Below are 24,097 nucleotides of genomic sequence, written 5' to 3'. Positions count from 1 at the left end.
TTCGGAGTTCGGCACAATAGACATCTGCCGTTATTGCTTGACCAGATCGGAGAAAACTATAGTGAATAACACCATGCTGAGACCACCAAACAGTTACCATTACCTTTTTATTGGTAAGTTTTGCTTCAGGACACTGTTGTGGCATTTGACCTGGGGTCAGCCATTGCATTTTTCTTTTCCGGTTATCATAAAGAATCCACTTTTCATCACATGTTACAATTCGATCCAATATTCCTTCATTTCTGTACCGGTTCAACAAGGCAACACAAGTTTCAACACGCGTTTCTTTCTGCAGATCAGTCAAATCATGAGGCACCCATTTTTCGTATTTTTTTATTTTATTGATTTGACGCAAGTGAGTCAATATTGTGGGTAAGGTAACGTTAAACCATGCCGCTAATTCCTGGGTAGTTTGACTAGGATCGGCTTCCACTATCTCTCTTAATTCATCGTTATTCACCTGTGTGGGCGGTCTTCCTCGTGGCTCGTTCTTTAAGTCGAAATTTCCATCACGAAAGCGTTTAAACCAAAATCGCACGGTGCGTTCATTAGTAGACCCCTCTCCAAACGCAGCATTGATATTGCGGGCTGTTTCTGCCGCGTTAGTTCCGCGTCGGAACTCGTATTCAAAAATCACTCGAATTTTCGCAGTATCCATCTTTCTTGTCTAAATTGAATAACAAAAACAATTGAAAGTCGATATTCAAATGTTTCAAATTTAAAAAAAAAAATCACAGAAACCATTTGAAAAAAGTTTCATTCGAAAACCTCAAACCATGAAGATTCTATGAAAATTCAAAGAACCTATTGCAATAAAACGGCAATTTCATACTTTAACCCCTAATATTACTATTACATTAACTATTATATTATTATATTATTATATTATATAGCAATAAATGAAAACATTATGTATTTTTTTATTTAGTTAACGAGAACCATGTTCTAGTTTTCGTAAAAAAACGCTACAGATCAACAGTACTTTAGTACATGGGACATGGATCCATTTAGCATATTTAAAAAATACATTATAAGAAGTTAAGCAGCATGGTTCTTTTTAGCTATTAAAAAGTTACTATTTAGGGTTGGTACCCCGAAGGACTTTTATTTTCTCCGTTTTGGCTTGGTATATTGCCAGGATCTTTTATGAGCGGGTAAAAGACACGTCTGGTGTTCTACCTAAATACGTAACGCAATTTCACTTGAGGTGTGGGTTGGTTCTTGTTTGCATAACTATATCCTTTTTGTTTGGTTGTTGTTGATTTTTTTATTTATTATGTAGGTTTTTAGTAACTTAATAACATAATAATTGAATTTTTTTTAGTTTGTTTATTATTTATTCTTAAATTATTGTCTGTAAACCGATTCTCTTTTCGTTACAAATTATCTCAATACGATATTTAAATCGATTTTTTTTTCATTCGATTTTACATTACTACATCTCTACAAACTTCAAATGAAATGAACTATAGTTTGTACGTTACAAACTTGTCATAAAATTATTCGGCTATATATGTTGTAAAAATTCGTTTACATTCCGTTTAGCTGGAATGTAATATGAGCCTAAGTGTGAGGCCAGACGAGCGTAATCTTTGAGTCGTGAGTCGCGTAGTTTGAGTTACGTAGTTTACGCTGCATTCAGTTTCATATAAAAGTACGGTTTGTTTCATACGATGACGCAAAATGAGTTATCTGCCGAGTTACGGGCGTAATTACGACTGAATTTTGGTCACATAGTGCGACGGGCTGGCGCGGGTGGAGGTAGGTCTAATGCTTCATAAATGCATACTAATTTTAATGGATCCATTACACTATTACGCATAAATAGACGCTTAAAAGCAACTGAATAAAATACGTTCGTCTGGCGCTCCAACCGAATTTCGGTCGAGCGCAAACTGCATAACTCACAAAATTATGCTCTTCTGGTCTCACCCTACATACCTAAAATGAAATCCAGTAGCGGGATTGCTCTCCATTTTAATACTCTTTCCAGGTTCAAGATTAAGATCGCGTGCAGCTTTTTTCAGTTCTTTTTCTGCGGAGTTTTGGAGCTCTTCTAGCTGTTCACGCAGGTTCTGTAGCTGCTCATCAAATGAGGGTTTCACTAAGAAGTCACCTGAAGTAAGATATGAAGTAAGATAATAAGGGCTTATAAGCAGGGATACACTTTTTTAGAGGACATTTGTCGCCTAGGAAGTTCCGAGTTGGATAACCACCGGCTTGCATTACTCAGTCTTTTCGAATTATAAGCAACCAGAGATGGGTCGTGGTTTAAAACCCAATCAACCCGCCTGGGTTTTTACCCAAAGAGTTTTAACCCATTTGTCTAAAATTGTGGGCAAAAACGGCGAATACAGAATTTGGTATAATAATAATACTCCACGCATTTCCCACCTTGCAATCCTGTGGATTCTCACTACTAAGGACGCACATTTCGATTTGATTTTTATGAAAATCGATTCAAGTGTATAAGATTAACGATTTTTTATATCGATTCATTGTTATGCGATTTTCAAACTAAAGGAAATTCAATAGAAAAGCAAATCGAATAGTCTAGATCAAAAAGCAATAAACATTTTTTATTAAATTTGAACAAAACTCGATTTACAAAGAAATATGTAGTTGTAAATCGACTCATCCGAAGAACAGTCTGATGTGATTAAATAACGAAAAGAGAATAGGTACGTTACGAGAATAATTTCGTTATTCAAATTAAGGCCAATGTAAAGGTGTTTTGAGACTTTATATATCTTATTTCGTTTCGGAAATATAAAATCGAACAACGATCGATCAGACATCCACAGCGAAGAAGATTGAACGAAATGACTATGTCTTGAGAACAAGTAGTCTTGCACATAGATCTTTGTTCTACGAATGAGTCGAAATAGTTTTTGTCTTCGACTTCGGGCATTAATAGGTTTTCACCCAACTTAAACCAGCATTAACAAAGCGCCGGGTAAAACCCGGGCGCTTGCCCACTCTGTAACCAGCTCAATTTCCTTATAATTGTTTGTATTAAAGGTAAACGAAAACATTGTCACGTTAGTCTACACTTTAATGAAGACGTGAGAGGTCTTCAACCCATAGATTTAGCATACTTCTATTAGTAATTACACAGTATGTTGCATTGACTTTTATTTTATATATTGTATGTCAGAAATGGCTAAATGTGTGATACATTATTCTGTAAATAGTACCATCTAGTGTTGTATCTACTTACCAGATTTAAACCAATAAATGATTTGATTTGATTGGAGCACTTTGGTGGACTGTGGTTTACACTTTTTTGGACGACTTTTTGTAAGAAACTCTTGCGCAGCGATAACATGGTTTCACGAAAATTCCAACCTACATCATCATGTTAAATTCTGCCAACAGAAAACAGAACAATTTGAACTTTTCAAAGTTCAAATTTTTCTGTTTCTCGATATTTGTACGTGTCTCTACTTTGAGGAAATCAAATCGCGAGAAAACAGAAGAAACAGAAGCCGTTCTTAACAGATCTTAAAAACCATCTGTACGATTTTTTACCTCTATCGACAGCATCCATATCGACGGTAGTCTCAATCATCTGCTGGAATTTACTCAAGTCCTCGTTCAGCTCTGAGATCGGTTCCGTTAAAGACGAATGAACTGTCGAGTTGTCTGCTTCGGCTAGGCATTGAAGCAGTGAAGGAAGCCTGTTGATAGCCTAGGGGATATAATATGTGTAAATTTTAATCTTATTATGGATTTGTCATTAACATCACGTGTTTTTGTTTGATTCCAATTTATTAATGCCATTTTATTGTAGACCATATAGGTATATTCACTAGAGTGAAGCATATCATAATGGCGCAAGAAAAAAGCGATAATGAAGAGGACTACAGTAATTTTGGTGGTAATTGTGGTGTCAAAACCGTGCGTTATTGCCACGATATTAAACACTGTTTTTTAAGTGGTGTCAATAAGTTACTAACCTGGTAAATCCTATAACAATCATGTAAGTTAGCCTTTTTTTTGGTGAGGCGTCTAGTCAATGCCTGCAAGTCAGGAATACGTCTCAAATGGTCCTCGTGAAGCTGAAGCCGTAATTGCGATTTGTTGACTAACACTTCCACTACGTCGAGTCGTTCGTTTATGAGGTTTATGTCGCGGAGCGGTTGTCGAAGCCATTGAGCTAGTAGACTGTAAGCAAACAACGAATTTTAAAGAAGTTTTCAAGATTTTAAATAAAAGTATGTATGCTTCGTTTCAATCCATTTTCAACAAAATGTAAACAAACAAGTCACTGACCCGACCATAGACGATTAAGTGATGGCCAATTGTAATGCCAACTACAAATCGATTAATTAATTGAATGAGTCGATTTGTTCATTTGAGTCATACTAGCGCTTTTCCCTACATAACCTATTAAGCATATTTAAAATTTCCGAAATTTTAATTTTAAGTCCTCCTTCAAATCCTTAAACTTAGATACTCGTTCGATTGCGATTGAAATATTCAATTTACTAATCGATAACAAAAACTTTAATTGAATGAACCGAATGTTTTTTTTCGTACAGCACTATGTAACCATAGACAAGTCATAGATGTGTAGATGAAAAATAACCTCACTTTTGGACTACCATTTTTCAAATACAATTTTACGATGCTATTCAAATAAATATTGTTGGAAAAAGTGATGAGATATCAAGTCGAAATCTTGGAAAATATACATGAATGTGTTACTTATTCGATTTATTGAGTGATTGCTTTAGAATTTTAACCAAACAGTTTTGTTTACTTTTTGTGGAAAATGGATTAGAACAGATTATAGGTGATTTCATACATCAAAACGGGGTGGGAGCCTGGAGATTTGTAATACAGGTCTAGTTACCTAGTATGAACTCCAGACTCTCGCTTAAGGTAGCTAACTTTAGTCATTATTAAGTCTTGTTTAACATATAATTATAATGTACAATCTTCCTTATGTGAGAGTGAATAAATAAATAAATAAAAATAAATAAATCAAAAGGAAGTACTAGAACCCGGATGAATTGTTTTTGTAAGTCGAAATAATTAATTGCGCAGCGTTTTGCAATCTGAGCTCCACGGACTCATAATGTCTCTTGAGGCGCAGACTTACTTCTGCACTATAAAAATAAACAAATTTGTTGCATTTCGAGTTCTTAGGTTTTCGCGATTGTTACACATAGAAAATGAAACTATTTTTCCGGATTTAAATTTTGTTGCATTTCGATTACTTTTTTTACATTGGCTACTTTATGGTGAAGTTACAGGCGCATGGGACTTGTCAACTCGTATCTCAGGGTGACGGGCGCGGTGGCACTGCCCCACAGATGTTTGTGATTTAAAGCTCTGAGTGGCACTGCAACTGTTATGAAAGGCGTGCCGTTTACCATCAGGCGCACGACTTGTTCGTGTCGTCACTTGGTATCACAAACAACAATATATCATTAGTTCTAGTTCTTAGAGGGATTTGAAGCTGAAGTTTTGGTTTTCCAAACTAATTTGAATTAGGGCTAGTTAAACTTAAGACAATGGAAATCTCTAATACTACTAGTTTAACAAAAGCTATAATATTATGTGCATTTAAAAAAATCTTTGTAGGTACTTGTTTGTTTTCGTGAGCGGGCCAGCCACCTGGTCAGCAGCAACATCTGGAGTTCATGTTTATCATATTATTATCTCACCGTTTACCCTGCTGTGTGCGACATCTGTCAAGCAAACCGAGGAGACTCCGTGAAGGTGAGTGCGATGTGTCACCCAACTCCGGTAGAACATTCAACGCCGATAACGCAGCCGCGTCCAAGTGCAAGTAACAATCAGCTTGGATTGTTGATAGCCAGAATCTGAAATGTTTGCTATTTTTATTCTTTGCTTATAGTTTAAGACGTGTCACATTCAAAGCAATTACGAACACGGTTGTTAATTAAATTAACCTACAAAGTTGTAAGAAGAAATTTCTAAAAATGTTTTGGTTATATTGATCCTTTATTTATTTTTATTTAATTATTTATTTATTTGTGGTCTGGTTACAAAGACCCATAAATACAGACCTTAAAGACTAACATACATATTAATACAAAAATAACCACTCATATAATTTATGCCTAAAGGAATAATAACATGAAGTAAAAATAAAATGGCGGCATTATAGAGGCGAAAATTTGCGAAATTTACTATCTTACTTATTATATATCTTACTATAGATCTTGACCTTATTTATTTCATCAAATTAAATTTCGGTGTATAGTATAACACGAATTGACCCAATTAACCGCGTTTAAATGATTAATTGATTAATTAAATCCATGTGTGCACGCCCTTGTGAAAATATTGTTGAAGTGCGTGTGTACAAATTAATGGCGCAACGGAAGTGTCATAACGGAAACAGAAACGGAACAGATCTCAAAAGTAAATATTGGATGAAACGGAAGCAGAAGTGCAAAGATCTCAAGGAAATAAATTCAAACAGGCCTTTGCGTAGCAGTGGGACAGAACCGGCTTATAAGAAAAATTTCAAACACAAAACTGCTAAAACCAGCGCGCACCATCGCCCAGCAATACGCGAATGCGCCAGATGCATTGCGTATGTTATAAATTTCCCATAATAGTTCCGTCTTAAACGTTACGGAATCAGAAACGGAATAAGATATGAAAAAGTGTGCGGAACTTCTGTTGAGATCTGTTGCATCACTAGTGCAAATGTATAAAATACATTCAATATGTTTGTATAATTAATGTTTGACCGGACACAGTGAAACTACACTTAGGGTCGTATTCTAGAACTCTACTCAATGCTCAAGTCAGGATTTGAGTATGGTTTAAAGCACTCGAAATCATACTCAAGTCCCTGCCATTAGGGTCGTATTTCCAGTGCTTGTGTTTCCAGTGCAATCCTGACTTGAGCATTGAGTAGAGTTCTAGAATACGACCCTTAGAGTCGTATTCTAGAACTAGAACTCTATCTAGAACTAGTATTCTAGAACTCTATTCAATGCTCTAGTCAAGATTGCACTGGCAACACAAGCACTGGAAATACGACCCTAATGGCAGGGACTTGAGTATGATTTCGAGTGCTCTAAACCATACTCAAATCCTGGCTTGAGCATTGAGTAGAGTTCTAGAATACGACTCTTAGTCTGTTATTATGTCAATGTCTACACAACCTGTGATTTCACAAATAAATGAGTTATTAATTATGACTACATTTGCTTCATATAATTTTATTTCCAAAGATTATCATTGGTAATTTTTCGTTTTATTTAAAAATGCAAATATTCCATTTACAAAGCGTGATTTATAGGTAATAACAATTTCTTTAACCACAACTTATTATAATGTAAGTTTTTAAATTTAAATTCAAGTTTATTGTAAGTGGTTTCACTTTTTCTTAATTTGCACGATATTTGCCATCCATCTTTGTCTCTTTCTTACTATGATTAAGTTTCAATGGCAGCGCCTTAAATTACATTATTAATACGTAAAAGCAATTAAATTTGAATACATACTGTCCAAAATTAGTATTATCAGACGTTAAGGAGATATATTTAATCGCAGCAGCTAAACTGGACATGGCAACAGTTTTAGATGTTTCTGGAAAGGCATTGGCGTCTTGTTGTTGATCATCTTTGAATTTAAGCAGACGATTGAGATCTTGAATGAGGCCTTCGGTGGAGAAGTCGCTCTTTTTAAGCTTTGTTATTGTAACTTGAGCTCTTTCCATTACCTTGTTTACGGCTTTATACTGAAAAATAAAATGCCGTAAAGCAAAGTAAAAAGGACAAGGTAAAAATACTGTGGAAGGTGCTTCTATGGTGTTTTTGTATAGTACCCAACCCGTATGAAATGAGGGAACGTGATGATTTTAATTAATATAGAGAATTAATTAAAATCATCACGTTCCCTCATCGTTCAGTACTCCGCGTAGTTCAAACATTTTTAAACAATCAAATGACGCACGAGAGTATGTAAAAGTATACGAAAATTGTATTTGAACGATGGAAAGTTTCATAATTAACATCACCATCATCAATTTAATCCATTATACATCACACCGCTGGGCATGCTCCAAGGAGAAGATAACTTCACATGTTTACAGCAAGAGTTGTGAACCTCTTTTGATGCGCAGGATTGTTCATGATGTGTTTTCACCGTTTGCGAGATGTACCTATTGCTGCTAAACATTGGCAAATATACACATACATACAAAATTGAAGACACGGCACCTGCCGGGGATTCGAAACGTCGACTTCTCAATTGAAAAACAACCGCTCTCAGATCGCGCTACCACCGCTCTAATAATACTTAACAAGGAATTTAAATTGCTTGTATAAATAGTATGGGCATGAAACTCACATCATCGTTGTCAGATTGCGACACGAGGCATTCAGATGGTCCCATTTGAATCGTAATGGTCTCTAACTGCGTGAGAAGATCGTCGTCTGTGAACTCGGATACCGACATCTGATAATCGGCTGCTGTGATACACGCCACGCCTACGAGGCGACCCTGAAAACATCAAACATAAATATGCCTATACTTGGTAATGGAATTAGAGATAATAAATATAAATAGACAAGTGTCAAAGATTTTTTCTCAGGTGTGTTTTAGTAAATTTGTTAAACAGGTTCTACTCTTGATATTAAAAGTACGTTCATAATTTTTTTATTCAGAACCTTAACAATTATTTTACTTTATATACCTTCCTGTTTGTAGTGATAAGATGCTCACTTCAGTCATTAAAAACCACATAAACAAAGGAGCAGCGAAAGGTTGTTTATCCCCGAAACCCATATGGCAATACATTAGGATAAAAATTTTACCACAAGAATAAGTTTTTATGAACTTACGCTATTAAATAAATAGGGTGTTTAACCGTTTTAATAATATTGCACACAATTTAAACATAATATAAAAAATGCATCATTTAGACCTTTTCTTAAAATATTATTTTTGTTGACATTTTTGATCTCGAATCTCAATCGTCGAGTACGTATTACTATTTTTTAAAGTCTAAAGGAAAAGCGAATATAATTATTATTAAAAAAGTATTTAGACTGGTAAAAAATAATTTCAAATTACAATTACAAGTAACTTGTTAAAGTAATCTTTTAATTGATTAGTTAAACGGTTTCGTTATCCTGATATGCACAAATATTTAAAAAAAAAAAAATCCGATAATATTAATTTAGAATACACTGCGTTATTTTAATCTTGACATTAAACTTATATCTAAACAGATAAGGTTCAACTTTGAATTGCAGTAGATAAGTGATGTGCGATAGAATTATAATATCACAATCAATCCGTTTTATTAGAATGATATAGGTTAATAATGTTATGTTCAACTCTTTTCGAGCAACAGTAGAGCTCCTTGTGAAAGAGTTCGTCCAGGGAAGTAGTGCCAACTTACCTCTTTCTGCCGCCAACCAGTAATGTGAGCATTACTACATTTCGGTTTTGAAGGGTAAGGGGTGCTGGTGAAATTACAGGCACGTGGGACTTGTGAACTTATGTGTCAGAGCGACAGGCGCAGTGCCCCTCAGATCTTTGCGATTTAAAGCTCTGAATGGCACTGCAACTGTTATAGACAGGCGTGTAGCTTACCATCAGGCGCATGACTTGTTCGTCCCGTTACTCGATATTATAAAAAAAATTCGTAAAACGAGAATTGCACCAGTAAATATTACTCTTTAGCTGATAATAATGTATCTCATAAAAAGGCTTTCTCAAAATATTATACCAAATTAATTGTCATCTCCATTTAGGAGAATAGATTCCTTAATTTTAGTGGATTGCACATCTCTTAGTCATTTGAATGAATTAGCCTTTTGAAATCTATAAAATAATAAGATCCCTTTATATTGAAAAATGGAACTAAAGCTAATGTCGTTTTTTAGTGCACTTATTTATTTATGAAACCTATCAATTATCACCTTCGTTACGGCGTCAGTCTTAATATTAACAGCCATCAAACAAGGAGTTTGGCCTTCAGTAGAGCCAAAAGCTTCGCTGAGAACATCTTCCAGCTGCGTCATATATCCAGGTGATCCTTTGTACTTGAGCTCCCAGTTATTGAATTTTGCTGAAGTTTCTGGTACATAGATTTCTATTCTGTAACGTTTGACCTGGAATTTTATAGTGAGAAGGTAAAATACAAGACGGTACAGAACATACACTTGTATTTGGAATTAGTTCAATAATAAATAACAAATAAATAGCATTGGAAGAAGTTCCAGGCGCTAAATATAATTACACTACGTAGTTATTTTCCGTCTATTTTATGACTTCCTATAGATTAATGTAAAGTTGTTTAATACATATAATACAAACGTGCATTGCTAAATGTAAACATCCCGGAAAGCTCAATGCAAGTGAGTAAATTGTAGTCTGCGCATGCATTTTGTTTTGATTGTTTACATACAATTATAATTGCTACGACGATGTTCTTTAAGGCTAATTACTGTTAACATACACATTTTAAACACATTATTATAAGAAGTTTATTTCTGATACTAAAATTAATAATAAAAATAATTCGTTTAGTCTTGTTCTTGGAACAACGCGTCTTATTTTGTTGTTTAGTATTTTTAATTGGTTTTGTTATCAACAGAGTTGAATAATCTATAAAATGTCAACGCGTATTTATGTATTTCATGTATTACATGAGAAAATAAGTCATTTTGTGTCATTAACAATGGTCGGAAAAAGGTGTTCTACATATATAGATATAGCTACAAGGAGCGACATAGAGTTGTTAAAACAACCGACCATTGGCTAATAAACATATGTTTTATGATACATATGTTTAATTTGTTTGTATAGAATTTGAAATATTATTTCAAAGCCACAATAGTTAAAATTTTGTACAGCTTGAAAGTAGCAAATTGATGTGATTTTATTAGTGCAATTTATTTATACGTCATAGTCTCATATGGACCGATTCTAATCTATTAATGAACATAGGGTCGTATTCTAGAACTCTACTCAAAGCTAAGTCAGGATTTGAGTATGGTTTAAAGCACTCGAAATCATACTCAAGTCCAGCCATTAGGGTCGTATTTCCAGTGCAATCCTGATTTGAGTATTGAGTAGAGTTCTAGAATACGACCCATAGAGTGTCTCTGAAAATAAAGGGCCAAATCCCGATACGTACCAAAAGTAACTTCTTAATGAGAATCTCAAAATTTCCTTTCGAAAGCACGAGGTAATCCAGCCGATTGGGCTCGACACCCATTCTTTTGATATTTGATATTGAAGAGAAAACTTCCCGCGCCACTGTAGTTGCATCCGTGCCGTGAACGCTGTAGTAGCCATCGCGGTCAAATATACGCACTGTTGTTAGAGGTTTCTAGAACAAAAACAATTTTACAAATACATTACACTACTTGTTGTCTAGATATCGGTATTTACAAAACAGAAGTGTTATTGAACGTCGACGACTTCAGTCGCCTATCGTATTATACTGTGGGCGCTGGATAGGGACTCCCAGGTTCGATTCCAGGTAGGACTAAATTTGTAAATAAACTTTTCTAAATTTGTTCTGGTCTGGGGGTTCTGGGAAGTGCTCCAGACTAAATTCTGTTGCTCTGGTATTCATGGTACAGGGAATTCCCTAGTTTGAGACCAGGCAATTGGTGTGATTGTCTGGCGCAGTATTAGTAAAGCTGCAATGTAATAAATTTAGGGATTAGGAACGCATCATTGTTCTTCTTATTGTGTCGATGGTTCTTTTATCGCATCACTAAGGCAATGGAATACTAGGACCAATGTGTCTATCTTAATTAAGCGATAATCACTTAGTATCAAAAGAAAATCGCATTAATTAAAAAGAAAATGTAACACAAAAATAAACGACATCTCGCTTCTCCTTCGCCGTAAAAAGTTGTCAGACGTAGTGGAGAGCCAAATTTGCTGTCCTTTTTACGAACGGGTAGACACTTTAATAAATTACTCAATACTGTAAATCTTCATTTACACAGAATACTGTGTGACAAGCAAACACGTACAAATTCCAATATTTTAGATTTTTGCCTTTATAGATTAAAAACTAACAAAATACCAAATTTTAAGCTCCTAGGTTACAAGAACTTTAGATTTAGATAAAATTAAAAGAACTTTAGATTTTGATGATCGCTAAGTTTGATAAGTGACAAAATAACAAACTTGAACAGTAAATTTTTTTTAATTTGTTGAAGACGATAATTTGAAATTCAGAGGTGACATAGACAGACGTGTACCCGTTCTGTTCGATTTGGCGGGAGCTATGTCTGTTGTGGTTTATATAAATAGTCAAACAAAAAAATAGAAACAAAGAATTCCCGGTAAAGCTTTGTTAAATGAACAAACAATAACATTCAGGTCGTTTTAATTTTAAAATACAAATTGTTGTTAGTAACAAAGTTTCTTGGCAAATTGATAAAATGGCTTGTGTATTTAGTCCACATAAAATATGGGACGCTCTTTTTTCCTCAATCCTTGACAGACTTCCTACATTTTATCGGAAACAATGTCAGTGTCGACTTTATCGATTGTTTACTTAACTGAAATAATGCTACCGTAGAAAATACCACCTTACAAAAATACACTTTCAAAAATATGTCTATTGCCTAACGTACGGAAAGTATTTAAGTATTAATTCTGCAATGTTGAATGTCATTACTTTGTTTCAATGAGATAATGCCAAATGCCACCAATTTCAAAAGTTATTTAATCGGTTTACTTCCGCGGAGAGTGACAGCAGAAATTCTTTGTTAATAAAACAAATAAGAACCTATGTACACGACTTATTTTTTACGCACAGATGACACACGTTAACGCGATTCAAACGAGATTCAGTCACAGCTAGTAATCTTTTGCACACGTTCACAAATTCAATGTCTCCGTAAACGCGCGTTCGTGAAACACGCGTTATTTGCGCGCATTATATATTATGTAATGTGCATTGGCGCTATACAGATGCGCTGCAATCGCTCGTACATACAAAAATCAGATCAGAGGTTCATCAACACTAAAACTAAAACTTTATAGCCGTTTTTATAACGAAAAGAAAAAACGTAATAATAACCGACTCTATTGGATAGACTCATTTATAAGTAAAAGAAAATTTTGTGGTCATTTTACTGTTATCGGATGTCACATTCTTCATTGTATGAACCGATTCGAATGCGATACAAACGAGCTTCGAATGTGTCACTCGCGTAGGTACGTTTGTAAAGCTTTGTAAGCGCGTTTGAATCGACACAAACGTAACAATCTGCTTTTTGATCCTCTACTGCAGCAGCGACGTAAGCGCGCGATCGTGAAACGCCGCGTTTGTAAAATATGCCATGTTCATACGCACTAAGAGTCACAATTCTCGCCACTGAATCATATTAAAAATATAAATACATTAGTCTGCAATCATTATTCAGGTGACAAACACCAGTAGTAATAGCTGTGATCATGTACACTAGAAGTAATTGCGGTTTGAAGTGATTGAAATTTTATTTTAAGAACGACGACTTATTTTGCAATTGTGATTCTGTGAAAACATTACTCAGTGACCGGTCGGAGTTTATCGCTAGTGACCTGGGTGAGATAGCAACTTAAAGCTTAATAAATTGGAGTCATCGGATGAAGCAATGTCAGTGTTCATCCGTACAGAGTGTGTTGCGTGTTGCAGTTTAAATACCAGTGTCAGTAGCTCTTAACGTTTTCAAGGTCAGTGTCAATTTTGCCATTATTAATAAGAATTTTAATCAAGCCGTAACTAAATATTGAAAAATTTACATTAATTTAGACTAAAATGTAACAGCATTATATCTCGTTCATTTTTAGATATGAAAGGAGGGGTGGATGCATAAATTAATAAATAATAATAGTATGATAAGATGGATAAGATAAAAAGTTATGTCAAGAACCAAGTTAGTTAACAGATTTTGTCAACGTATGCTGACATAACTTCATGAATTTATTCATTAGTAGCAAAACTAGTAGCTACTTAACGCTTGTCATCAGAACCTACCCTTAAGGTCCTTGTCTCCGCCTAAGCAAAAAGAGACAAGCGTGAGATCATGAAATCTGTAGTTTTATTTAATTTATTTAAAAGTTAATTACCGTATTGATAAATCGTACTTTGTATACTACCCATCACATTAAAATATGTTAAAATTGTTTACAAAAACTTTAAAGACTAATCTTGTTTTGATTAAATTGGTACAACATCTCTTTCTTATTCATAAACAGTGAGTGTAAGTTTATACAGAGATTTAATATGATTAAGATGCAAGTTTTGTACGCTTCAAGTTCTTTCAAGTTATCCATTTCGCTTTAAGTTTTTCACGAATGTTGTCACTTGTTTTCCAATGAAATTATTAGTGCAGTTAGTAAAATATGTACTTATATAGCATATAATATTACAGTCCAGCATGTCTTTAGTTTTTTAGCATATATATATGTATGTATAGGAATGTAGAATATGGAGAAATGTTATCCTATGTATATGCATTGAAAATTCTATCTAATTTTATTATTGTCATTTGCAGGGGCCTAACATGTCTAAAATGAAACTGCTGCTTATAACAGCTATGATATGGGCCACTGCGTCCGGAAGGCCCGAAATGTATAAAGAAAATGAAGACTTCCAGTACTCAAGAAGTTCTACAGACGAAGGTTCAAAATCAGGATACTACGGAGCCCAAAGAGGTAACATGGGTGGTAATTATGAGAGGGCCCATAATATGGATGGACTGGCTCAGCACCAAATGAGCGGGCTTATAAAACAAGTAGATGGAGAGTTAGGTGAAGGTCATAACACAAGAACTGGAGATGTATTCGCTGCAGCGAATTCAAGGGGAACATACGGATCAGGAAAATATGATCTCGGTAATCTACAAGGTCGCAACTTCGGCGAGGGCACACATGTCGACAATTCACATTCATCTCTTTCATCGCACAATGCTGGATACACTGGACAATCATCTTCACATAGTTCTGGATACAGCAGTAGTAGCCAATTACAAAATTCTAGATATTCCGGATATCAAGGATCCGATTCTTATGGTCGCGGGTTACAAAGTAGTAATTTGCAATCGCAAGATAATATGCACGCAGCTAGTGCGTATGGAGCAAGAGAACAATCGGGGTACAATTCCGGGCATTATACACAATCTGCTTATCAGGGACAAGGTTCACTTGGAAGTAGCAATGCTAATCAATATAGTTCTAGCGTATACCCACAAAACAGATTAGTATGGACTGTACCCGTAAGAGTGGTTGGAAGGCCTGGTTCTAGAGTTGCTATTCCAGTGCGAGTAGAAAACTATGATGCAGCTCAGAGTGCTACATCTTTTGATCAAAATGCAATTAAGAGCGAAGCAGAAATTCTGAATAACGCTAATACTCAAACTGAGTATCAGCCTTCAAAGAGTGCTAGACGTTACGAATCTTCATATAACTATCGCAAGCAATGGGAAAAACATGACACGAAGCCTGAAGTTGTAGTACTATCCATGCCTACGGAAAATCCTTTACCTGAAAACAGTGAGCTGCATGAAGACGCTACATCCTTAAACTCTCATAATGGCTACCAGGCGTCAAATTCTCATAAAAGCAACGTTCAAAGTGCCTATAATACGAAATCTGAATCTAGTCAGTCACGCCAATATTCAGGTTACAATTCACAATATAGCGGTGCCAGTGGCGCTAATTCAAATGCTTACACACAAGATACACACAACACCGGATCTAGTGATGTTGCGAATGTTGTAAGTGATGTGAACTCCAAACCTAAAAGTTACCATTCTTCGTACTCATATCATAAATCGTGGGAGAGACAAGGGGATCCCTATGAAATTAAACCAGTTGGTGATGGCACTACAGGACTAGAATCTCAAAGGCTGACGTCAGCGACAAATAACGCACACACCCACGCACACACAAACAACCAAGGATTTGCATCACATCGGTATGGTAACCAATACCATCAGTCTCACCAATCCTATTCGTCCCAGAACGATTTAGCCACTGATTGCGTTGGAGATGATCAGGTCAGAGTAACACGTTCGGTTGAACAACAGTCGCAGCCTAATTTGATAGATTTGGGAAATCCAGGACAACAAACTCAAGATCTAAATCAAGGTTTCAGTCAGCCAGACGAGACGCACACTTGGAATGAAAATTTTAGACAGCAAGGTCAAGATTTCAACAAACCAGATTTCGGACAAGAAACTGAAAACTTGGGACAGCAATCGCAATATAATTGGGATTCGAGTTTTAACAAACTAGAAGATTTAGGACAGCAAAACCAAGATTTGGGCCAGCGAACGCAAAATAGCTGGGGTCAAGGTTTTGACAAACTAGAAGACTTAGGACAACAAAATCAAGACTTCGGACAGCAATCACAAAATAACTGGAGTACGGGTTTTGACAAACTCCAAGATTTAGGACAACAAAATCAAGACTTAGGACAGCAAACGCAAAATGGATGGGGTCAGGGCTTAAATAACCTAGAAGGTTTCGACCAGCACACACAAAACTTGAAACAACGAACGCAAGATAGCTGGGTTCAAGGGTTGGAAGGGCAGTCACCGGACATCCCATATCAAAGAGTAAATCAATGGGATAACCTGCAGAATTTGGGCCAACAGAGTAAAAGTGAGTGGAGCTTTTAAAAAGTGTAGATTAGTGTATGTGATGTACGTAACCAGTGCTGAATATCAACGAGTTGTCACTAATCCTATTAGTTAATTTAATTTCTTCAGACTGTATTACATTAATGTATTAAATGACTAAATGAATGAAATGACAATAAATATTGTTTTATTTTATTCATAATGATAATTTTATTACTCACTAATTTTATCATTATTTTGATCTATAATATATAAACATACAACATAGGCCTACTAGTGATTAATTTAGGATACAAAATGTAGTTTAACGTTCAGTGGTACGCTCGCCTATTCATCAAGCTAAAGGAACGGTTACTTCTAGTTTGAAATACACACAAATGTTTTTGACAGTTCTATAATTTTAGCATAGTGGCGAACCATACACCGTACTAACAGATAATATACCTATAAACGTGTTTACTAAAAGACAACTAAATTGTAGAGTGCAAAACAAACCCAATTCACCTATATTAATTATGTCTCTTGCTACTATTTAAGCAGTCTCAATATACAGGGTGTTCGAGACAAACATGTTAATCCTTCGTAGCTTGAGCCTGTATGATTACAAGTTCATACTTTAAATAATTAATATGAATTTTAATTGTATATCAGATACATATTAAAAATTTATGTAATTTGACAACTGCCTGTAGCGGTTTTGTTGGCGCCGTGTTATTTTAATAATAACAAAAATAATAACGCACACACTCAACATAGGTGCCATGGACCTACACAAATAGACAACCACAAATTACACCCAAGCTCACGGGAGAAATAAATGTAGGCCATACAAAATATGTTGAGTGTGTGCGTTATTATAAATATTTCTCCCGATCCGGGAATCGAACCTGGCACCTCTGCATGGCAGTCCGACAAGGTAACCGTTTGGCCACGGAGGCAGTTAAAAGGTATTGTTTTCTTAAGAAAACAATGCCTTTTGGGGGTGCAGTCAGCTATATCCATGAAAATAGTATTGTTTGTAGTAGTTTTTATGATCGCTTGAATGTTTTTAAACAAAGGTTTTAAAATACAAAATAAATGAAAAAAATGCTAGGTGTCTAAAAGTCTTTTTAAATATGCACATGCTGTAGTAAAATTATTATTTATCACGCAAAATAGGCGTCTTGACGTCGAATTCGGGCACCAGCGTTACACCAAGTACCAAGTAAATTATTATTACTTATTTTATTACTTACTGTGATAAATATATGTGAAATAATAATTATGTAAATTGCCGATTTTATACATTAACAATCTGGAGAACACGATTTGGTACAGTTAAGTTAAAAACGATTTGCTTTAGTTCCCTGTATTTTTCGTTAAAGGATTGACATCGTTATCCCGCTCACCTTGTGTATAAAAATTCATGGATATTTAGACGCGTATAATCTTTATTTCAATTATGTATTCAGCAACTCTATGGGCATAGTTTCAGATAACTACAATCGACCAGCAGGCCTAGAACCATCATCACAACCAATAATACAGGATACAGGTGCAGTAATTCACGCATGGACCCCAATGGAACATCAACACAAGTCTCATTTATATATACCAACAGTTGCACCACACGTATCTGCGCCATTTTTAGACGTCTATATCTCTGTAAATCCAAATGTGGACAAATACATAAAGTACATTGACCAAATCCCTGAAACGTCGACTTTGATTAATGATTTAACTATTAATGAATACATAAATCAACAAAATAATATATGGGTTGATGATAGTGATATTAGTCACAAAAACATAGACAATAGGCAAATTCAACCAGGTCCGGTACAATTCTTAAAAGGATCACAAAAACCGCACGGAAAGTCACATAAACCCAGCGGAACCTTACCGAAGCTTTATTCATATTTTTACCGTGGGTATATCAATCCTTCCCACAATAATCATTTTGACAGTTTTAATGGTGGGCAACATCAGCCCCATAACTGTTCCATAGAACAAGTACACAAAATTTATGAACAATATCAACCCCCTAACTATCCTCTACGACATATACAGACTGGTTACTATAATGGAATTAGTAGAAATTATCAAAAAAATACTTGGCCAGGAAAAGACACTTATCAAAATATTAGCTCCAATCGAGATATTGGACCTGGAGAAATGAAACCAGATGGAGTTTTACTAAATACTTATGATGGGTACAGTCATCAATTATCTTTACCTATGTATGCCCTTAAGGTATACAAAACTCCTAAAGAAACACCAGAGATTCACATAAATCCACTTTATAGGCCGAATTTGAAGAATAGCATAGCACATCCCAATGAACGAATAGAAACAACAGTTAAATACGCACAAGACATAATTAATCGTCCAGAACTTTATTCAGATATAAAAAAAAAGAAAAAGAAAAATAAATTTAAAAAAACTAAATTAGGTACTTTGGAAAAAGTGATGGTGGAACAAAAAAATCTTGATGATTTAGTTGAACAACGAGACGATCTAAGTCAGGAAATATGGGAACAAAACTTTATTAATCTTGGAAAAGAACGAAATATTGGCCAAGGTCATGAAAAAAAATCTAATAGCAAAGAGCAAAGTGAAGAAGTTCCTTCAATATGGGACCTAAATATCAACCAGCTAAATGGTAATCCAAAAGGATCTCAATGGCATAATCATATAGAAAATTTGAATGCGAGCCTGCAGAAATTAAAAAATCATAAACAAGCTGTGGAGGAATACATATATGCGAATACAAGGTCAATACCTCTATACGAGAACAATGTAAAAAGGCAAAGGAAAAATTTTAGTCGGGTTACCAGAAAAAGAAAAGCAGGTGACACAAAAGCTATAGAATTAGCATACTTAAAAGAAATACAGGGTACAACAAAACAGCCACCAGCAGAAAAGCCGTCTGAACGGACACGCAGTCCTTTATGGAATGCCATGGAGAGTTATTACACTTTTGCAAAGGATATCATTGTTTCATGGTTTGATTGATTAAAGGCTGAGAAAATACTTTTAGATGCTGAACTACATAGTTAGTGATTCTTGTATTAGTAATAATGTGCCAGACAACCACACCAATTGCCTGGTCTCAAACTTGGTAATTCCCTGTACTATGAGTACTAGAAGTAACGGAATTCACACTGGAGCACTACCCACACCAAAACAAATTTAGGATGGTTCATTGCCCAATTTGATCCTACCGGCAATCGAACCCAGGATGACCGCATCGAGCGCCCACAGTGCTAACCGTTGGGCCACCGAGGTTATTAATAATAATAAAATAATGGTAACATAAATTATATTGTTAGTAGAAGAAATCTGGTTTCTGAAAACACTGAAGGCCTAAATTCAACATGTCAATTATACATTAAGGAAATAGTTTCAAGTAGCTAATTGCTATCATAGGTATTCACATCAAAACGAAAAAAATAATTTGCTCTTATTAAAACTTCAAAAATATTTTGAAAATAACCTCCGGTTAAAAAAATCGACCTCGAAAGTCATTCATCCCCTAGTTTGCCACCCTCAGAGGTGCAATATTTTCTTGAATTTAAGTCTGAGGTACCTTCATGCCCACAAAAAAAGAATCATCAAAATTGGTTCACAAATGGCGGAGTTATCACGTAACATACATACAAAAAAAACATACAGACGAATTGAGAACCTCCTCCTTTTATTTGAAGTCGGTTCATTATGTATAATGTTCCTTCCTCGATTACGTCACCACTTACTATTAGAGGTGGGCGTTCAAACGAAATGCACGTAAAAAGTTTGCTTTTTAAAACAAGCCCATTAGCACGCTTTTCAATTTAAGCCGTTAACAACGTGCTTATTTTCAAGTCCCACGATGTATGTTTCCTAAACAAATTAATTCATCAATGTGAATAATAATTTTATAAATAAAAATAAAACGCTTCTTTTACAAATAAACTTACTTATCTTAAAACCTTTAGAGGTCTACTCTTGCTTTTCGCTATCAATACAATGTTGCAAGCTTTTTTAACTTAAACGTTTTTCTAAACGATATTGGAAGCTTCAAACTAAAAAGCGTTTAAGTGGAAGCTTTTAAAAAGCATGCTTTTTAAAAAGAGCACAATGTCTTAACTTTAACAAAATAAGCAGTTTTTCCTATCTCTACTTACTATACAGTGAGACTGTGGTCACATGTTTACTTAAAATCACTATCAAATATTTAAATACTATTCAATAAATACTTTTTTGCAACCACATATTAAATTCAGGATAAACAACATACATATATTTTTATGTAATAAAAAATAATGTAATAAGGAAGCATGTCAGAAATCAACTAGCTAATGTGTACACATGACTGTCACAAAACTACACGCCTAATCATTCAGAAATAAAATCCAATCAAATGAGGGATGTATAATAATTATAAATTAATAATATTTTTAGGAGGCCCATGTTCACCAGAGGACGTCTTCTGGCTGATATGATGAATATTTTTTATGTTATAACTATGTGTAAAATGTTGCTTATAATTAAATATGTCAAGACATAATGTAGATAGATATATTGTATTTATTAGAGTGTGTTTATGTATTGTAAATTTTTGGTAAAAAACAGAATTTTGTTCACAAGCATTTTTGTTACAAATTTATACCACCCCTTACTAAAACACAATACTGTACATAATACACAATATTGTCTATTGCTGAAATGCCAGTTGCAATATTGCTGTTTAGTGAAAGGTGTCCCAAATATAGGCCCTTTTCTCTATGTATGTATGTGCATCGTTCAAAGTTTTAAAAATAATATTTTAGCTACATACCTCTGGTAGAGAATTAAAATATTTAACAAAGGCCTCTTGTTGAACCGAATCTGAAAGCAAATGCATGGATTAAAAACCACAAAAAGACTTCAGTTTCTGTAACCAAATTGTTCATAATAAATATACTCATGTAAAATGTACTTTAGCTGAATAGGGACACAGATTACAGAAGTATGTAGGAATGAAGCTGTTGTAATTTTATAATAATAATTTTGTTGGGCCTTAATGTGCATAGACTAAAAGTTGTGCAACAAATGCACAAAATTTTCCCACAGCCTGCATCAAAGCCATGGGGCACATATGACATGGATTTGTTTCATATCTAGCAATGCGATGATAAAGGATAATTTTCACACAATGGATATGTCTGATGTTGACTATGATAGTCTGACAGGGTGTGAAGGGTTGACAGGACAATACGACTTGATGATTTGGTTGGTATTGTGTGGCATAGCCTTATTTTGTAATAGTAAAATAAGTCATAAAGTCAGTCTAGTAATTATTATAAAATGAATTGTAATACAAAACACACAAATAGTATCTTTATTTGACTACATTTCCAATACATTGAAGCTCTTTACTCTTAAAAAGTTCTTGATAATTTGCAATAATATATAATAAATACTTTATTGCACAAAGAAAAGATACATGAAACACAAGTTATAAAGGACATATACAAAGTGAGCTTATCTCTAGAAGAGATCTCTTCCAGCCAACCCTAGCTAGGTGAAAAATGAAGTCGTACAATAAAATTAAAATTTAAATGTGAGTTATATATACATGTAAAGGATGACAATATATACATATGACAGACATACACACCTACATGAACTTTATATACATAAATACGTACATAAGCAGAATATATATTATAATCTAAACAAATTACTTCTTTATAATATATGTTACCTAATAAATGTTATCCTGTCCTTAGGTGTAGAAATAAAATACATTATTGCATAATGATTATTGGCTATTACGCCACTGTATTAAGGTATTTAAAATATTTATTTAGTAAGTGCTTATTTAATAACTGCTTCATAATTTATTTCACAGTATGTTTATGTTGCCAAAAAAAGAAAAAACCTTGAGTTTATTAGGTACCTATTTGCAAGTTTATAGTATAATGTAGTAAGAAAAAAAAATTAAAATAAAATATCTTATATTGAAGTAGTACACAAAATACTGGGCAATTCATTCGGTAGGACCTACTTGATTATCAGAGGTTTGGAAGATAAATTATGATGATTATATCAGGAGTTCTCTGAAGAAAGGTTATATCCTAAAACAGGTGAAATCTATTGCATTACAATTTGAATGGACAACACCAAAAGAGGGTAAGGGTAACTGGAATTGTATGGGTAAAGAATAAAAAAATTATTCAAGTACTTAATCTGCAATCAAACAAAAATTTTTTGTTTTCTTACCCAGTCTTAGGGCCTCTATAGGTTGTAGTGATGACATTCTGTGGAATATTCTTAATTCTCAACAATATTTGTGAAAATGAAGAATGATAAACTCACTTCCTTTTTAAAATGATTTTGAAGCATAGAGAAAGTTTGTACCCGTCGTGGACCAAAAATTCACTTGTGATTACTGATTATTCCCACCAGCTAATGGTTCTGAAATAACTCGTGTGCCGTCTAAGTTGATGGCAGTCGGTAGATCGATGCGTTATTATCCGATCTATTGAGGGTCTAAATTGGTCTAAAGTCTAAAAGCAAGGCGAAAAATGAAAAATAATTTTAATCGGAACGATGACTAATTAAGTAACCAACCATTATCCTTCTGTCAAAATCAAAATTGGCGCGAACACTTGTAAACCACCCATTCATTGAAACTTGCATAGACTGGCTGCATTCAAGAAGCTTTTTGGCTGCGTTGCATGATTGATTTGACTTATTGCTTTGATTGGGTAAATTTCCGAAAATTTTCAAATAGTGGAAATTTTTCCGAAAAAACTTTTGAAAAATCGAAAAATGTTGGGAAAATAAAGGAAAAGTTTAATTCGCAAGCTCATATTATTTTTTTCGCTTAGAAATATCTTTTGAAGTTTTATTTAGGCAAGTTAAAAATAGCTAAAAAAACCTTTTGGCGCCATCGTTCTCGTTTAGTAATTTTACCTTTTGATAGGTGTCAACGTGAAATATAGAAAATTACAGGTAAAATTGGAAAAATATGAGGAAAAATATTTATTTTTCTGAAAAATATATTTTTTCAAAATGGAAATTATTCCACGATCAAACACTAGCCTCATAGTGTTGGGTCATTGGAAAAAGTACTATTTAAAAAAAAATCTTTTCAGCAAAGTAAATATTTTTCCGGAAATTTTTCCAATATTTGACGTTGAGATCTGTCAAAAGTTGAAGTTACTGAACAAAAACGATGGAGCCAAGTGGTTTTCCTCGCTGTTGTCTATAATTTTAAATCTCGTTTTTCTTTAACTTGCTTTTAGTTACATATACAATTTAATTTTATAATTCACGTTAAATAAAACTTCAAAATATATTTCTAAATGAAGAACGTAAGCCTTCGAGTTATATTTGTTCAATATTTTTCAATACCGAATATATTTCTACTATATTTGAAATTTTTTGGAAAATTACTCAACTTCAGTGCTACTAAAACTAATGCTTTTACATGACATCTAGAAATGTCTAAACGTAGAACATAACAATGTGAGCCTTGGAATTATATC

General features: G+C 34.3%; 2 protein-coding genes across 3 annotated transcripts in view; one reads left to right on the top strand and one right to left on the bottom strand.

Moving 5' to 3' along the window:
* LOC113229428 (DNA mismatch repair protein Msh2) overlaps positions 1-23,123 on the bottom strand; it is a 32,798-nt gene extending 9,675 nt beyond the window's left edge. The window contains exons 1-10 of one of the 2 annotated variants that reach the window (XM_026463009.1): positions 22,827-23,123; positions 21,400-21,449; positions 11,144-11,338; positions 9,924-10,115; positions 8,344-8,496; positions 7,497-7,732; positions 5,676-5,834; positions 3,960-4,167; positions 3,532-3,691; positions 1,942-2,116 (exon numbers count right to left, since the gene is read on the bottom strand). In XM_026463009.1, the coding sequence (XP_026318794.1) occupies positions 1,942-2,116; positions 3,532-3,691; positions 3,960-4,167; positions 5,676-5,834; positions 7,497-7,732; positions 8,344-8,496; positions 9,924-10,115; positions 11,144-11,338; positions 21,400-21,449; positions 22,827-22,863 (1,565 nt within the window). In that variant the 5' untranslated portion in view covers positions 22,864-23,123. The remainder of the gene's footprint in view (positions 1-1,941; positions 2,117-3,531; positions 3,692-3,959; positions 4,168-5,675; positions 5,835-7,496; positions 7,733-8,343; positions 8,497-9,923; positions 10,116-11,143; positions 11,339-21,399; positions 21,450-22,826) is intronic. The other variant, XM_026463010.1, reaches the window with a different exon arrangement.
* Positions 13,560-16,757, top strand: LOC113229429 (NK-tumor recognition protein-like). Its single transcript, XM_026463011.1, has 2 exons — positions 13,560-13,689; positions 14,514-16,757. Exon 2 carries the CDS (start codon positions 14,523-14,525, stop codon positions 16,638-16,640), a length of 2,118 nt encoding a protein of 705 aa, XP_026318796.1. The 5' UTR covers positions 13,560-13,689; positions 14,514-14,522; the 3' UTR covers positions 16,641-16,757.
* Positions 23,124-24,097: the final 974 nt, after the last annotated feature.

The sequence above is a fragment of the Hyposmocoma kahamanoa genome, unplaced genomic scaffold, assembly GCF_003589595.1.
Source record: "Hyposmocoma kahamanoa isolate Upper Pololo Valley unplaced genomic scaffold, ASM358959v1 62, whole genome shotgun sequence".
Lineage (NCBI taxonomy): Eukaryota > Metazoa > Arthropoda > Insecta > Lepidoptera > Cosmopterigidae > Hyposmocoma > Hyposmocoma kahamanoa.
Note: the sequence above shows the minus strand (reverse complement) of the source record. Positions and strands in the feature narration are given on the sequence as shown.

Bases quoted from the DNA above. Each gene is read 5' to 3' on its own strand.
- LOC113229429 (XM_026463011.1), top strand. From the start codon at position 14,523: ATGTCTAAAATGAAACTGCTGCTTATAACAGCTATGATATGGGCCACT.